Source organism: Passer domesticus, chromosome 37 (genome assembly GCF_036417665.1).
Source record: "Passer domesticus isolate bPasDom1 chromosome 37, bPasDom1.hap1, whole genome shotgun sequence".
In the NCBI taxonomy this organism is placed as follows: domain Eukaryota; kingdom Metazoa; phylum Chordata; class Aves; order Passeriformes; family Passeridae; genus Passer; species Passer domesticus.
Window position 1 is genome coordinate 531512 of NC_087510.1, and position 16202 is coordinate 547713.

The 16202-nt window shown below is 63.0% G+C and overlaps 1 protein-coding gene across 1 annotated transcript in view; it reads left to right on the forward strand.

Moving 5' to 3' along the window:
• The window catches only part of HUWE1 (HECT, UBA and WWE domain containing E3 ubiquitin protein ligase 1), a 61592-nt gene that overhangs the window by 19240 nt on the left and 26150 nt on the right, over positions 1-16202 (forward strand). The window contains 27 exon segments of the mRNA XM_064402236.1: positions 230-325; positions 965-1234; positions 2482-2634; positions 3281-3408; positions 3499-3580; positions 4124-4300; positions 5227-5353; positions 5860-6290; positions 7547-7742; positions 8450-8617; positions 9502-9608; positions 9611-9649; positions 9914-9958; positions 9960-9981; positions 10434-10528; positions 10530-10643; positions 11254-11406; positions 11408-11466; positions 12207-12280; positions 12283-12336; positions 12339-12384; positions 12887-13088; positions 13499-13645; positions 13725-13800; positions 14533-14631; positions 14849-14982; positions 15408-15579. Of these exon segments, the coding sequence (XP_064258306.1) occupies positions 230-325; positions 965-1234; positions 2482-2634; positions 3281-3408; positions 3499-3580; positions 4124-4300; positions 5227-5353; positions 5860-6290; positions 7547-7742; positions 8450-8617; positions 9502-9608; positions 9611-9649; positions 9914-9958; positions 9960-9981; positions 10434-10528; positions 10530-10643; positions 11254-11406; positions 11408-11466; positions 12207-12280; positions 12283-12336; positions 12339-12384; positions 12887-13088; positions 13499-13645; positions 13725-13800; positions 14533-14631; positions 14849-14982; positions 15408-15579 (3466 nt within the window).

The window sequence follows — 16202 nt, forward strand, 5'->3', positions numbered from 1 at the left end:
GGAGTCAGCACAGGTCAGTTGTGGGGCTGGGGAGGTCCTGGAGCAGGGGAAGGGAAAATGGGGGAATTTAAGGGGTTTTTGGGGGTCCTGAGTGGTTGGGGGAGTTTTGGGGGAGTTTGGGTGGTTGAGGGGTTTTTTGGTGTCTTGAGTGTTTTGTGGGAGGGGAGTTCCTGGGGCGTTTTGGGGTGGTTTGGAGGGGGTCTCTGCAGCCCCTGACGCTGCCCCCCAGGACCTGAGCATGTCAGAGGAGGATCAGATGATGAGAGCCATCGCCATGTCCCTGGGCCAGGACATCCCCATGGAGCAACGCGCCGAGTCCCCAGAGGTGGGACCCCCAAAACCCCCATTTCCCATCCCAGATCCTTGTTTCCTATCCCAAAACCCCCATTTCTCCCCCATTTCCCTGCCCCAAACCCCCATTTCCCTGCCCCAAACCCTCATTTCTCCTTCAAACCCCCATTTCTCCCCCATTTCCCTGCCCCAAGCCCCTATTTCCCTGCCCCAAACCCCCCATTTCCCTGCCCCAAACCCCCCATTTCCCTGTCCCAAACCCCCATTTTCCTGGCCCAAACCCCCATTTCTCCCCCCAAACTGCCATTTCTCCCCCATTTCCCTGCCCCAAACCCTATTTCCCTGCCCCAAACCTCCATTTCTCCCCTATTTCCCTGCCCCAAACCCCCGTTTCTCCCCCCAAACCCCCATTTCTCCCCCCAAACCCCCGTATCTCTCCCATTTCCCAGCCCCAAACCCCCATTTCTCCCCCCAAACCCCCGTATCTCTCCCATTTCCCAGCCCCAAACCCCCATTTCTCCCCCCAAACCCCCGTATCTCTCCCATTTCCCAGCCCCAAACCCCCATTTCTCCCCCATTTCTTCCCCATTTCCCTGCCCCAAACCCCCATTTCCCTGCCCCAAACCCCATTTCTCCCCCAAATCCCCCCTCCTCACCCCATTTACCCCCCCAGGAGGCCGCGTGCCGCAAGGAGGAGGAGGAGCGGCGGGCGCGGGAGCGGCAGGAGGAGGAGGAGGCCAAGTGCCTGGAGAAGTTCGAGGGGGCCGAGCCGCTGGAGGCGGCCGAGCTCGGGGCCTTCACGGACTCCATGCTGCCGGGCTGCTCGCAGCTGCTGGACGAGCTGCCCGACACCGTGTACCGCGTCTGCGACCTGCTGATGACGGCCGTGCGCCGCAACGGCCCGGCCTACCGGGACAGCGTGCTCAAACAGGTGGTGCAGCAGGTATGGAGCCCTGAACACACCCTAAACCTGCCCCAAACCCACCCTGAACCTGCCCTGACACCCCTAAACCTGCCCTAAACCCACCCCAAGCCCCCTGACCCCAATGATGGCCATGCACTGCAATGGCCCGGCCTACCGGGACAGTGTGCTCAAACAGGTGGTGCAGCAGGTATGGAGCCCTGAACACACCCTAAACTCAGCCTAACCCTGCCCTAAACCCACTCTGAACCAGCCCTGACACCCCTAAACCTGCCCTAAACCCACCCTGAGACCCCTGGCCCCAATGATGGCCGTGCGCCGCAACGGCCCGGCCTACCGGGACAGCGTGCTCAAACAGGTGGTGCAGCAGGTATGGAGCCCTGAACACACCCTAAACCTGCCCCAAACCCACCCTGAACCTGCCCTGACACCCCTAAACCTGCCCCAAACCCACCCTGAGACCCCCAAACCAACCCCAAGCCCCCTGACCCCAATGATGGCCGTGCGCCGCAACGGCCCGGCCTACCGGGACAGCGTGCTCAAACAGGTGGTGCAGCAGGTATGGAGCCCTGAACACACCCTAAACCCAGCCTAACCCTGCCCCAAACCTGTCCCAAACCCACCTCGAGACCCCCAAACCAACCCCGAGACCCCTGACCCCAATGATGGCCGTGTGCCACAATGGCCGGCCTACTGGGACTCAGTGCTCAAATTCAGTGCTCGGTGGTGCAGCAGGTACAGAGCCCTAAACCCACCTTGAGACCCCTAAATGTGCCCCAACCCCCCCTGAACCAGCCCTGGGACCCCCTGAACCCCCAGGTGTGCCAGGTGCCCCCCTGACCACTCTAACCCCCATTAAGCCCCACTGGCCACCCTAAACCCCACTGACCCCCAGTGACCCCTGAACCCCAGTGACCCCTGAACCCCAGTGACCACTGACCCCCAATGACCATCCTGAACCCCACTGACCCCTGAACCCCAGTGACCATCCTGACCCCCACTGACCCCCAATGACCATCCTGAACCCCACTGACCCCTGAACCCCAGTGACCATCCTGACCCCCACTGACCACTGACCCCCACTGACCATCCTGACCCCCACTGACCCCTGAACCCCACTGATCCCAGTGACCCCTGAACCCCAGTGACCATCCTGAACCCCACTGACCCCTGAACCCCACTGATCCCAGTGACCCCTGAACCCCAGTGACCATCCTGACCCTCACTGACCCCTGACCCCCACTGACCCACTGACCCCTGTCCCCCAGGTGTGGGAGGCGGCCGATGTCCTGATCAAGGCGGCCGTGCCGCTGACCACCAGCGACACCAAGACGGTGTCAGAGTGGATCAGCCAAATGGCCACCCTGCCCCAGGCCTCCAACCTGGCCACGCGCATCCTGCTGCTCACCCTGCTCTTCGAGGTACCCCAAAACCTGGGGGAGTGACCCCAAAACTTAGGGTGGTAACCCAAAACCTGGGGGGGTTAACCCAGAACCTGGGGGAGTGACCCCAAAACCTGGGGGAGTGACCCCAGAACTTAGGGGAGTGACCACAAAACCTGGGGGTGGTAGCCCAAAACCTGGGGGAATGTCCAGAAAACCTTGGGGGGGGGGGCTAAAAAGCTTGGGGGGGAGGAAGCCCAAAACTTTGGGGCGGGATCCCAGAATCTGGGTAGTGACCCCAAAAGCTGGAAGGGGTGCCATAAAACCTGGGGAGGCATCCCAAAACTTCGGGGGAACACCCCAGAGTCCCTGGGCCTCATGTCCCTCATGTCCCTCACAAAATATGCCAGGTGTTTTCCAGAGGTAGCTCATTTTCCAAAAATCCTGAGTTTTGGGGTGATTTTGAGGGTATTTTGGGGGTGTTTGGGATAGTTTTTGGGGTGCTGATGTTTTTGGGGTGCCCCAGGAGCTGAAGCTGCCTCGTGCCCCCTTGGAGGGGTCCAGCTGCGTGCTGGTTTGGGGCTGTTTCTGTGGATATTTCAGGGCTGTTTCTGGATATTTTGGTCGGGTTTTTGGGGTTGTTTGGGATGTTTTTTGGGGTGCTGATGTTTTTGGGGTGCCCCAGGAGCTGAAGCTGCCCTGTGCCCGTGTGGTGGAGTCCAGCTGCGTGCTGGACGTGCTGATCAAGCTGCTGGAGGTGGTGCAGCCCTGCCTGCAGGCTGCCAAGGAGCACAAGGAGGTGCAGACCCCCAAGTAAGGAGTGACCCCTCCCAAACCCCCCAGAACCACCCCCAAAACCCCCCATGGATGCTCTCATGGCTCTTCTTTCCCCCCCAAAAAAAGGTGGATCACCCCTGTGCTGCTGCTGATTGATTTCTATGAGAAGACGGCCGTGTCCTCCAAGCGCCGCGCGCAGATGAACAAGGTGGGGGGGCTGGGGGGGAATTTTGGGGTGTCCTGGGGGGCTTGGAGGGGCTGGGAGAGGACATGGGGGGGCTCCTGGGGACATGTGGTGGGGCTGGGATGGAGGTGGAGCAGCTGGGGTGACACGGGGTGACACACAGAGTCCTGGGGGACATAGGGGGTGACACACAGAGTCCTGGGGGACACAGGGAGTGACACAGATCCCTGGGGGACACAGTGGGTGACACGCAGGGTCTGGGGTGACACACAGGATCCTGGGGGACATAGAGGGTGACACACAGAGTCCTGGGGGACACAGGGGGTAGCATAGGGTGACACACACAGTCCTGGGACACACAGGGAGTGACACAGATCCCTGGGGGACACAGTGGGTGACACGCAGGGTCTGGGGTGACACACAGGATCCTGGGGGGCACGCAGTGTCCCTGCGATGGGCACAGTGACCACCACCCCACCACACCCAGCGCTGCCCCGAGCGGGGTTTGGGGGGCACACAAGGAGCTCCAAGCTGCTGACCCCCACTTCCCCACGTGCCCCCCCCCAGTACCTGCAGGCCACTGGGAACAACTGGCGCTGGTTTGACGACCGCTCGGGCCGCTGGTGCAGCTACAGCGCCAGCAACAACAGCACCATCGACGCGGCCTGGAGGGCCGGGGAGCCCAGCGTGCGCTTCACGGCCGGCCGGCGGCGCTACACCGTGCAGTTCACCACCATGGTGCAGGTGAGGGGCTGGGCAGGGGCTGGGGGGCATGGGGACACAGCCCCGGGGTATGGGGACACACCGCTGCACTGTGCAGTTCACCACCATGGTGCAGGTGAGGGGCTGGGCAGGGGCTGGGGGGCATGGGGACACAGCCCTGGGGCACTGGGACATGGCACTGCACCGTGCAGTTTACCACCATGGTGGTGCAGGTGAGGGGCTGGGGACAGGGCTGGGGTCAGCCAGGACATGGGGACACAGCCCTGGGGTGTGGGGACACACCGCTGCACCATGCAGTTCACCACCATGGTGCAGGTGAGGGGCTGGGGACAGGGCTGGGGTCAGCCAGAGCACGGGGACACAGCCCTGGGGTGTGGGGACACACCGCTGCACCGTGCGGTTCACCACCATGGTGCAGGTGAGGGGCTGGGCAGGGGCTAGGGGGCAGGGGACACAGCCTGGGGTCAGCCAGGGCACAGGGACACAGCCCTGGGGTGTGGGGACATGGCCCTAGGGGCAGCCAGGGCACAGGGATACAGCCCAGGGCATGGGGACACAGCCCAGGGTGACAGGGATGCAGCCCCCCAGGGCGTGGGAACACAGCCCAGGGTCACCCAGGGCAGGGGAACACAGCCCAGGGTCACCCAGGGCAGGGGGACACACAGCCCAGGGTCACCCAGGGCAGGGGGACACACAGCCCAGGGTCACCGAGGGCAGGGGGACACACAGCCCAGGGTCACCGAGGGCAGGGGGCACACCCCTAAAGGTAGGGGACAGACCCCCTGGTGCCACCCAGCACAGGGGAACATGGCTGACACTACAGAGAACACCCTGCTGGTGTCACCTTGTGGGAATGGGGGAATCCCCCCATGGCAGAGGGACACCCCTGGTGTCTCCCCATGAGGAGGGGCTCCAGTGTCACCCCTGTCACCCCCTGGTGTCCCCAGGTGAATGAGGAGACCGGGAACCGGCGCCCGGTGATGCTGACGCTGCTGAGACCCCCCCGGGCCGGGAAGGGCCGCGAGGAGGGGGGGGCCGAGGACCCCGACGGGAAGAGCAAGGATGAGACCCCCGGTATGGGGCTGGGGGGGGGGTCTGAGGGATCATGGAGGGCGGGTCTGAAGGCTTTGGGAGGATCTGAGCAGTTTTGGGGAGTCTGAGGGGTCATGGGGGAGTCTGAGGGGTTTTGGGGGGGTCTGAAATGTCAGGGGGGCTTGGAGGGGTTTTGGCAGAGTCTGGGGGGTCATGGTGGGGTCAGAATGGTCATGGTGAGATCAGAATGGTCAAAGTGGGGTCAGAATGGCCATGGGGGGTCAGAATGGCCATGGGGGGTCAGAATGGTCACGGTGGGGTCAGAACGGTCATGGGGGGTCAGAATGGCCATGGTGGGGTCAGAATGGTCATGGGAGGTCAGAATGGTCATGGTGGGGTCAGAATGGTCATTAGGGGGTTAGAATGGCCATGGTGGGGTCAGAATGGTCATGGTGGGGTCACAGGGGCCACAAATAAGTGCCCCAGACCCCCCAGCCATACCCACCCCCCAAAAACCACCCTCCTCACCCCTTTCCCCATCCCCACAGCTGCAGACCCCCCTTCTACAGACGAAGACCCCCCCTCTACCACCACCACCACCAGCACCACCACCACTCCCACCGCCCCCTGCCCATCCCCTCCCTGCCCCACGCCGACCCCCGAGGAGCCGCGGGAGGACGCCGACGCCGAGGCTCCGGTGCGGGGCCTGGCGGAGGAGGCGGTGCCGGCCGTGCTGCGGGCGTGCGTCAGCATGCTGGGGGTGCCGGTGGACCCCGACACGCTGCACGCCACGCTGCGCCTGTGCCTGCGCCTGACGCGGCAGCACAAGCACGCGCTGCTGTTCGCCGAGCTGCGCTCCACCCGCACCATCCTGGCGCTCACGCAGAGCTCCGGCTTCACCGGCTTCACCCCGCTGGTCACGCTGCTCTTCCGGCACATCATCGAGGACCCCTGCACGCTGCGGCACACCATGGAGAAGGTGAGGGCTGGGGAGGGGGAGAGGGGATTGGGGGGCTGGGGGAGAGGGGGTTAAAGGATAAAGGGAGAGGGAAGAGGGAACTGGGGGGCTGGGGGTGAAGGGAATGAAGGAAGAGAGGAGTTGGGGGGCTGGGGGTGAGGGGAATGAAGGAAGAGAGGAGTTGGGGGGCTGGGGGTGAGGGGAATGAAGGAAGAGAGGAGTTGGGGGGCTGGGAGTGAGGGGAATGAAGGAAGAGAGGAATTGGGGGGCTGGGAGTGAGGGGAATGGAGGAAGAGAGGAGTTGGGGGGCTGGGAGTGAGGGGAATGGAGGAAGAGAGGAATTGGGGGGCTGGGGGTGAGGGGAGAGGGGGACTGTGGGGCTGGGGGAGAGGGGAATAAAGAGAGAGGGGATTGGGGGGCTGGGAAAGAAAGGGAGAGGAAATTGGGGGAGAGGAGAGAGGAGCTGGGGGGCTAGGGAATGAGGGGAGAGGAAATTGGGGGGCTGGAGGAGAGGAAGGAGGAGCTGGGGGGCTAGGGAATGAGGGGAGAGGAAATTGGGGGGCTGGGGGAGAGGAGAGAGGAGCTGGGGGGCTAGGGAATGAGGGGAGAGGAAATTGGGGGGCTGGGGGAGAGGAGAGAGGAGCTGGGGGGCTAGGGAATGAGGGGAGAGGAAATTGGGGGGCTGGGGGAGAAAGGATTGAGGGGCTGGAGGATAAAGGGAGAGGGGGAGTTGGGGGGCTGGGGGAGAGGGGATCAGGAAATTGGGGGTCCAAGGGACACTGGTGACAAGAAGATCAGGGAACTGGGGGTGGTGGTGACAAGAGGATCAGCAAATTGGGAGTGCAGGGGACACTGAGGACAAGGGGATCAGGGAATTGTGGGTCCAAGGGACACTGGGGACGAGGAGATCAGGGAATTGGGGGTCCAGGGGACATTTGGGACAAGGAGATCAGGGAATTGGGGGTCCAGGGGACATTGGGGACAAGGAGATCAGGGAATTGGGGGTCCAGGGGACATTTGGGACAAGGAGATCAGGGAATTGGGAGTCCAGGGGACATTGGGGACAAGGAGATCAGGGAATTGGGAGTCCAGGGGACATTGGGGACAAGGGGATCAGGGAACTGGGGATTGTGGGCACAAGGAAATTGGCTCCATTGGGCCAGCAGGGCCAAGGAGGGCTCTGCAGCTCTGGGGCTCCAGGCTCCCACAGGAAGCTCTCCTGGGGGTGCCCCTCTGGCCCCGTGCCCACGGTGTCCCCGCCATGTCCCCGTGCCCAGGTGGTGCGGTCAGCAGCCACGAGCGGGGCGGGCAGCACCACCTCGGGGGTGGTGTCAGGCAGCCTGGGCTCACGGGAGGTGAACTACATCCTGCGTGTGCTGGGCCCCGCCGCCTGCCGCAGCCCCCACGTCTTCACCGAGGTGGCCACGGGCTGCATCCGCATCGCCCTGCCCGCGCCGCGCGGCTCCGGCACCGGTGAGACCACGGGGGAGATCCTGGGGAGGGTCTTGGTACCTGGAACAGGCTCCTGGAGGGAGGCCTGGGACATGGGGGAGATCCTGGAGTGGGGTCTGGGATGTGATGAGGGATCCTGGGGAGGGTCTTGGTACCTGAACAGGCCCCTGGAGTGGAGCCTGGGACATGGGGGGGCTCTTGGAGGGTGGGCTGGGATGTGAGGAGGGATACTGGGGAGGGTCTTGGTGCCTGGAACAGGCTCCTGGAGGGGAGCCTGGGACGTGGGGGGGCTCTTGGAGGGTGGGCTGGGATGTGGAGAGGGGATCCTGGAGGGAGGACGGGGACATGGGGGGAATCCTCGGAGTCCCTGGCATCTCTAATGGGGTTCTGGGAGGATTCCTGGAGGGGGTCCCTTGGTGCTTCTATCCCCAAAAAATGGGGTTCCAAGGGTCTCTCAGAACAGGGGTCCTAGGGGTGCCTTTATCTCCCAAAAATGGGGTCACTTCACCCTCAGAATTGGGGTCCCAGGTCTGCTTCTCTCCCCAAAAAAGGGGTCCCAGGAGTCCTCTTATCCTCAGAACAGGGGTCTCTCAGAATGGGGGTCCCAGAGGTGCCTCCACCCCTCAAAAACCAGCATCCCATCTCATCTCATCCCCAACCTGACACCGCTGAGGATCCTCCATATCCGTGACCCCCCCATTTCCCCCCGTTTCCCCCCAATTTCCCAGCCTCTGACGACGAGTTCGAGAACCTGCGGATCAAGGGGCCCAACGCGGTGCAGCTGGTGAAGACCACGCCGGCCAAGGCGGCCGCGCTGCCGCCCATCCCCGAGCCCATCCGCGACGTCATCTACGACATGCTCAACGCCCTGGCCGCCTACCACGCCCCTGATGAGGGTACGGGGGGCTCAGGGGGCTGGGGGGGCTCGGGGGGAGCAGAGGGAGGCGTGGGGTGGACATGGAGCAGGAATTGGGGTGTCCTGTGCAATGTCCTGAGTGCCCACCATGCCCCTGTGGGTGTCACTTGGGGGATTTGGAGAACCCCCACAATGGGGGGAGATGCGCCCAGAGAAGTTTGGGGTGCAGAGAGAGGAGTGGGAGGCACGTGGAGCAAGAATTGGGGTGTCCTGTGCAATGTCCTGGGTGTCTGCCAGACTCTGATAAGGATTTGGGGGACTTTGGATAGGACAGACTCTCCCAGGGAGGTTTGGGGGCAGAGGGAGGAGTGGGGTGGACATGGAACAGGAATTGGGGTGTCCTGTGCAATGTCCTGAGTGCCCACCATGCCCCTGTGGGTGTCCCTTGGGGGACTTGGGGAACCCCCACAATGGGGGTATAGGAGGAATTGGGGTGTCCATGTAGGGAAGGAATGGAGGTGTCCATATAGGAAAATTGGGGTGTTTGTATAGAGATGGAATTGGGGTGTCCACATAGGAAAATTGGGGTGTTCATATAGGGAGAATCGGGTGTGTCCATATAGGGATGGATTGGGGTGTTCCAGTAGGGAAGGATTGGGGTATCCATATAGGGATGGAATTGGGGTGTTCACATAGGGGAAATTGGGGTGTCCATATAGGAAAATTGGGGTGTTCATATAGGGAGAATTGGGGTGTCCATATAGGAAAATTGGGGTGTTCATATAGGGAGAATCGGGGTGTCCATATAGGGATGGAATTGGGGTGTCTGTATTAGGGAGCAGTTAGGGTGCCCCATCCCCCAGGCATCCTCAGCCCCTCTGGGGGTGCCCCCTGTCCCCCCCTGAGCACCATGTCCCCTCTCAGGTGACAAGGGGGACCCCAAGAGCGCGGCGCCCAGCGAGGTGAGCCAGCTGCTGTCGGACATTGGGGACGACATGTACCAGCAGTACCGCAGCCTCACCCGCCCCGCCCCCCCGCCGACTTCGACCCCCCTGCCGGCTTCGCCATCAATGTATGGGTGGTCTGGGGGGGGGGTCCTGGGGGGGCTGGGGGTGGTTTGGGGGGGCTTGGAGGGGATTTGTGTGGCTGAGGGGTGGTTTGGGGGGGCTAGGGGGCAGTTTGGGGAGGCTGGGAGGGGATTTGGGGCAGCTGGAAGGAGATGTAGAGGGGTTTGGGGGGCTGAGGGGTGATTTGGAGGGTGGGAGGGCTCGGGTGGTTTTGGGGGGTCTGTGGGGTTTTGGGGGACCCAGGCTCTGATTCCCCACTGTTCCCCCAGGCCCAGGTTTTTGCTGCTGACGGAGCTGCTGCAGAGGACGCCACCCTCGGGAACCCCCCAGGGAGAAGGTGACACTGTCCCCTCGAGTCCCTTGGTGTCTCTGCCGTGTCCCTGTGCCCCATGCTGTCCCCTCCTTACCCATGTGTCCTGATATCCCCCCCCATGTCCCCGTAACCCTGATATTTCCAAGCCCCCCCAACATCTCTGTATCCCCACGCATCCCGATGTCCCCTCTGTGTCCCCAAGGTCCTCCAGCCCATCCAGTCCCCTGAGCCCCTCCTGTCCCTGCGTTCCCAACTGTCCCCTCCATGTCCCCAAGGTCCTTGAGGTCCCCTGTGTGTCTTTGAGACTTTCTCCATCCCTCCCGCCCTCTGCACCCCCTAATGGTGCCCCTCTGTGATCCCCTGCTTTCTCATGTTCCCTGACTGCCCCCTGATTCTGTCTCCCTGTCCTGACACTGTCCCCATGTCCCCTGGTGATGTCCCCGTGTCCCCTGACGCTGTCCCCGTGTCCCCCACAGCATCCAGCCCCGAGGAGGGCCGCGAGGGCCGCAAGGAGAAGGAGGGGGAGCGTGGGGAGGAGCGGGGCCGGGCGCGGGGCTCCAAGCCCCTGATGCCCCACCTCGACCATCCTGCGGCTGCTGGCCGAGCTGGTGCGCTCCTACGTGGGCATCGCCGCCCTGATCGCCAACTACAGCTACAGCGTGGGCCAGTCCGAGCTCATCAAGGAGGTGACACCGCGGGGACAGGCCACCAGAGGGGGCTGGGGGACAGGGACAGCCGTGTGTCTGCCAGGGTGTGCTGGGAGGGGCAGTCCCAGCTCATCAAGGAGGTGACACCATGGGGATATGGCCACCAGAGGGACAAGGACAGGGCAGCCATGTCCCTGTCGGGGTGTGCCGGGAGGGGCAGTCCCAGCTCATCAAGGAGGTGACACCGCAGGGACACGGCCACCAGGAGGGACAGGGACAAGGGTGGCTGCTGTCACCAGTGAGCTGTGTTCCTATCAGGGTGTGCATGGGGGAGTTCTGTCACTCCTCTGTGCTTTGGGGTCTGCTGTCACCTCAGGGAGGGGTGTTACTTGTCACCTCTTGTAGAAGGGTGCCTTGTCACCTTGATTGTTAGGGTCCCTTGTTCCCCTGTCCCCTGTGCTCAAGGCTCACTTGTCCCCCATAACTTGGGGTCCCCTGTCACCTCATTGAGCAGGACCCCTGACCCCCCAAACCCCTCAGTCCTGTCCCCTGTGCTTGAGGGTCCCCTTGTCCCCTTACCCTAAAGGCCCCCCAGGTTCCCTCTGTCCCCTGGCTGTGGTCAGAGCGTGTGACCCCTGTGTCCCCCCAGGACTGCAGCGTGCTGGCCTTTGTCCTGGACCACCTGCTGCCCCACCAGCAGAACGCCGAGGACAAGGACACGCCGGCGCTGGCGCGGCTCTTCCTGGCCAGCCTGGCCGCGGCCGGCAGCGGCACCGATGCCCAGGTGGCCCTGGTCAACGAGGGTCAAGGCCGCCCTCGGCCGCGCCCTGGCCATGGCCGAGAGCACCGAGAAACACGCCAGGTCTGGGGACAGCTGGGGACAACGTGGGACATCGTGGGGACAGCTGGGGACAATGTGGGGACAACACGGGGGAAGCGTGGGGCGGTGTGGGGACAATGGTGGGGACAGCTGGGGACAGTGGGGGAAGTGTGGGGCAGTGTGGGGACAGCATGGGGACAACGTGGGGGAAGCATGGGGTGGTGTGGGGACAATGTAGGGGCAGTGTGGGGACAGCTGGGGACAACGTGGGGGAAGTGTGGGGCAGCGTGGAGACAGCATGGGGATGATGTGGGGACAGCTTGGGACAACATGGGGGAAGCGTGGGGCGGTGTGGGGACAATGTGGGGACAGCATGGAGGCAGTGTGGGGACAATGTGCAGCCACTGCATAGACAGCCTCGAGGTGACCAGTCTCTCATCCTCTGTCCCCCACAACATGACCGGTGTCCTTTGTCCCCCTGGAGTGAATGGAGTCCACCTGGAATGACTGCTGTCCCCCTGGAGTGACCGGTGTCCCCCTGGAGTGACTGCTGCCACCCTGGAGTGACTGGTGTCCCCCAGAGTGTCCCCTGTCCCCCTGGAGTGACTGGTGTCCCCCAGAGTGTCCCCTGTCCCCCTGGAGTGACTGGTGTCCCCCTGGAGTGACTGCTGTCCCCCAGAGCGTTCCCTGTCCCCCTGGAGTGACCGGTGTCCCCCTGGAGTGACTGATGTCCCCTGGAATGACCGCTGTCCCCCCGAGTGACCTCTGTGCTGTCCCCGCAGGCTCCAGGCCGTCATGTGCATCATCAGCACCATCATGGAGTCGTGTCCGTCCACCTCGAGCTTCTACAGCAGCGCGGCCAAGCCGCCCACAACGGCATGAACAACATCATCCGCCTGTTCCTCAAGAAGGGGCTGTCAACGACCTGGCCCGTGTGCCCCACAGCCTCGACCTGTCCAGGTGAGGGGCATCTGGGGGATGTGCTCAGAGATTTGGGGGGGTCTTGAAGGGTTTTCAGGGGTCTTGAGGGGTTTTCAGAGGTATCAGGGGAGCTTTATTGGGATCTTGAGGGGTTTTGGAGGAGCTTTGTTGGGGTTTTGGGTTATGTTGAGGAGGGCTGTGGTGGATTTGGGGTCTGTGCTGGGTTTAGGGGTGCCTGCTGGGTTTGGGGGGGTTCTGTGCTGGGTTTGGGGTCCCTGCTGGATTTTGGGGGTCCCCATTGGGTTTTGTGAGTCCCTGCTGGGTTTCGGGATCCCTGTTGGGTTTGGGGCGGGATCCTTGGTGGTTTTGGGGATCCCCATTGGGTTTTGTGAGTCCCTGCTGGGTTTTGTGGCGGTCCCCGCTGGGTTTGGGGTTTGGGGAGGGGTCCCTGCTGGGTTGGGGGTCCCTGCTGGATTTTGGGATCCCTGCTGGGTTTGGGGGTCCCTGCTGGGCTGGGGGTCCGTGCCAGTTGGGGTGCCAGCGCTGTTCCCCCAGCCCCCAACATGGCCAACACGGTGAACGCGGCGCTGAAGCCGCTGGAGACGCTGTCGCGCATCGTGAACCAGCCCAGCGGGCTCTTCGGGGCCAAGGGCTCCTCAGCAAGAGCAAGGCCGAGGGGCAACGGGGGCACCCGCGAGGCGGGGTCCGCACCCCCCGATGGAGGTACCCCCCAGGACCCCCGGGTCACCCCATAACCCCCCTGCCCCCAAGGGGGACCCTCCTGTCCCCCCCACAACCCTGCCCATCCTGTGCCCCCCCCCAACCCCATGACACCCCTGTCCCCACCAGAGAACCCCCCTGCTCCCCCAGGGGACCATCCTGTCATCCCAACACTGTGACCCCCCTGTCACAGGTCCCAGGGGACCCTCCTGTCCTGTCTCCCCCGGGGGTATCTCCCTGTCCCCCTCTGAGACCCCCCTGTCCCCCCACACCCTGTGAACCCCCTGGGGGGACTCCCTTGTCCCCCTCTCCACCCCCTGTGACCCTCCTGCCCCCCCAGGGGACCCTCCTATCCTCCTACCCCTCATGACCCCCTGCCCCCCAGGGTACCCCCCTGTCCCCCTCCACCCCCCATGACACCCCTGTCCCCCAGGGGACCCCGGGGACCCCGAGCCCCCCGAGGGAGGACGCGGAGGCGGCGCAGGCCGAGGCGGCCGACGGGGACATGGACGGCGAGGCCGAGGGGGACACGGTGGTGCTGGCCGGGCAGCCCGAGGGGCTCAGCACCCAGGAGATGCAGGTCAGGGACCCCTCCCCAAATCCCCCGAGACCCCCAAGTACCCCCCAGCATCCTCAAACCCCCCCTTTTCCCCCCCCAGGTGGAGAATGAGCTGGAGGATCTCATTGACGAGCTGCTGGAGAGGGACGGCGCTGACGGCAACAGCACCATCATCGGTGAGGGACAGCAGAGTGACCACTGGACACTGGGAGACCACTGGGCAACAGGGTGACCACTGGGCAGCAGAGTGACCACTGGACACTGGAGAGACCACTGGGCATTGGGGTGACCACTGGACACTGGGATGACCACTGGGCAGTAGAGTGAGCGCTGGGCATTGCGGTGACCACTGGGCAGCAGAGTGACCACTGGAAATTGGGGTGACCACTGGACACTGGAGAGACCACTGGACAGCAGTGACCACTGGGCAGTGGAGTGACCACTGGGCAGCAGAGTGACCACTGGACAATAGAGCAACTGCTGGGCATTGGGGTGACCACTGGACAGTTGAGTGACCGCTGGGCAGCAGAGTGACTACTGGGCATCAGGCTGACCCCCGGCTATCAGAGTGACCCCCAGCCATCAGAGTGACCCCCGCCATCAGACTGACCCCCGGCCATCAGACTGACCCCTGGCCATCAGGCTGACCCCCAGCTATCAGAGTGACCCCCTGGCCATCAGGCTGACCCCTGGCCATCAGGCTGACCCCCAGCTATCAGAGTGACCCCCCTGGCCATCAGGCTGACCCCTGGCCATCAGGCTGACCCCCAGCTATCAGAGTGACCCCCCTGGCCATCAGGCTGACCCCTGGCCATCAGGCTGACCCCCCGGCTATCAGAGTGACCCCCTGGCCATTAGGGTGATCCCCGGCCATCAGGCTGACCCCTGGCCATGTCCCCTGTCCCCAGTGAGCCGCTCGGCCGAGGACGAGTCGCAGGAGGATGTTCTGATGGACGAGGCTCCGTCCAACCTCAGCCAGGCCTCCACACTGCAGGCCAACCGTGAAGGTGGGCACGAGGTTTGGGAGGGACTGGGAGGCACTGGGAATGGACTGGGAGGCACTGGGAGGTCCCCAGGCCTCTGTGGTGGGGCAGCACAGGTCTGGAGTGACCTGAGGGCATTGGGCTCCCTATGGGATCAGGGAGTAAATTTGGGTCAGGGATTTGGGGGTGTCCCCGGGGGGGTCTCAGGGTCCTACAGACCCCCTCTCCCCCCTCCCCACAGATTCCATGAACATCCTGGACCCCGAGGATGAGGAGGAGCACACGCAGGAGGAGGACAGCAGCGGCAGCAACGAGGACGAGGATGACAGCCAGGATGAGGAGGAGGAGGAGGAAGAGGAGGATGAGGATGATCAGGTGGGGGGTGGGGCGCTGAGGGCACTCCAAAACTCAGGGATGCCCCCAAAATATCAGGGGTCACACTCAAAGGTTGAGGTCCATCAAATAACAGGGTATTCTCTGTAGCTGTGCCCCTGTTTTGGGGTCAGGGCATGGCTTTTGGGGTCGGGGTGATCGGTTTTAGGGCAAGCTCCCCCAATTTTGGGGTCTGGAGATGCCATTTGGGGTTGGGGTACGCCATTTTGGGGGTCAGGGTGCCCTGTTTTGGGTCAAGATGCCCCAATTTTGGGGCAGAGGGTGCTATTTTGGGTCAGGGGTACCTCCAGTTTTGGGTTAGGAGTTCTGTTTTTGGTTAAAATGCCCCAGTTTGGATCAGGGAAGGCTATTTTGGGACAAACCCCCCCCAATTTGGGGCCTGCTGACCCCCTGGTGGGCCCTGCCAGGACGATGAGGAGGGTGAGGAAGGTGAGGAGGAGGAGGATGATGATGATGGCTCAGAGATGGAGCTGGACGAGGATTACCCCGACATGAACGCCTCGCCCCTCGTGCGCTTCGAGCGCTTCGACCGCGACGACGACCTCATCATTGAGTTTGACAACATGTTCTCCAGCCCCAGTACGGCACTGGGAGGGAACTGGGAGAGACTGGGAGGGGCTGGGAGGGAATTGGAAGGGACTGGGGGGCACTGGGAGAGACTGGGAGGGAATTGGGAAAGACTGGGAGGGACAGGGAGGGGATAAGGAGGGACTGGCAGGGACTGGGAGGGAATTGGAAGGGACTGGGGGGCACTGGGAGGAAAAAACTGGGCTGTCCCCACTCCATTTGTCACCTTGAGGGGATCAGAAAGGGTCACACCCTCCCCCACAGCCCCCCAGTTTTGTCTCCCTGTGGTTTTTGGGGTGTTTTCCCCCCTGATTCCCCCCATTTCTCCCCTCCCTGTCATTTTTGGGGTTTTTCCCAATTCCTCCCTGTGGTTTTTGAGGTGCTTCCTCCAATTCCTCCTCGTGGTTTTTGGGGTGTCTGAGTCCCTGTTTCTTCCCTCTCTGTGGTTTTTGGGGTGTCTGACCCCCTGGTTTTCCCCTCCCCGTGATTTTTGGGGTATTTTTCCCAATTCGTCCCTGTGTTTTTTGGAGTGTTTCCCAATTCCTCCCTGTTTTTTTTGGGGTGTCTGACCCCTGTTTTCCCCCTCCCCATGGTTTTTGGGGTGTCTAACCTCCCATTTCCCCCCTCCCCGTTGT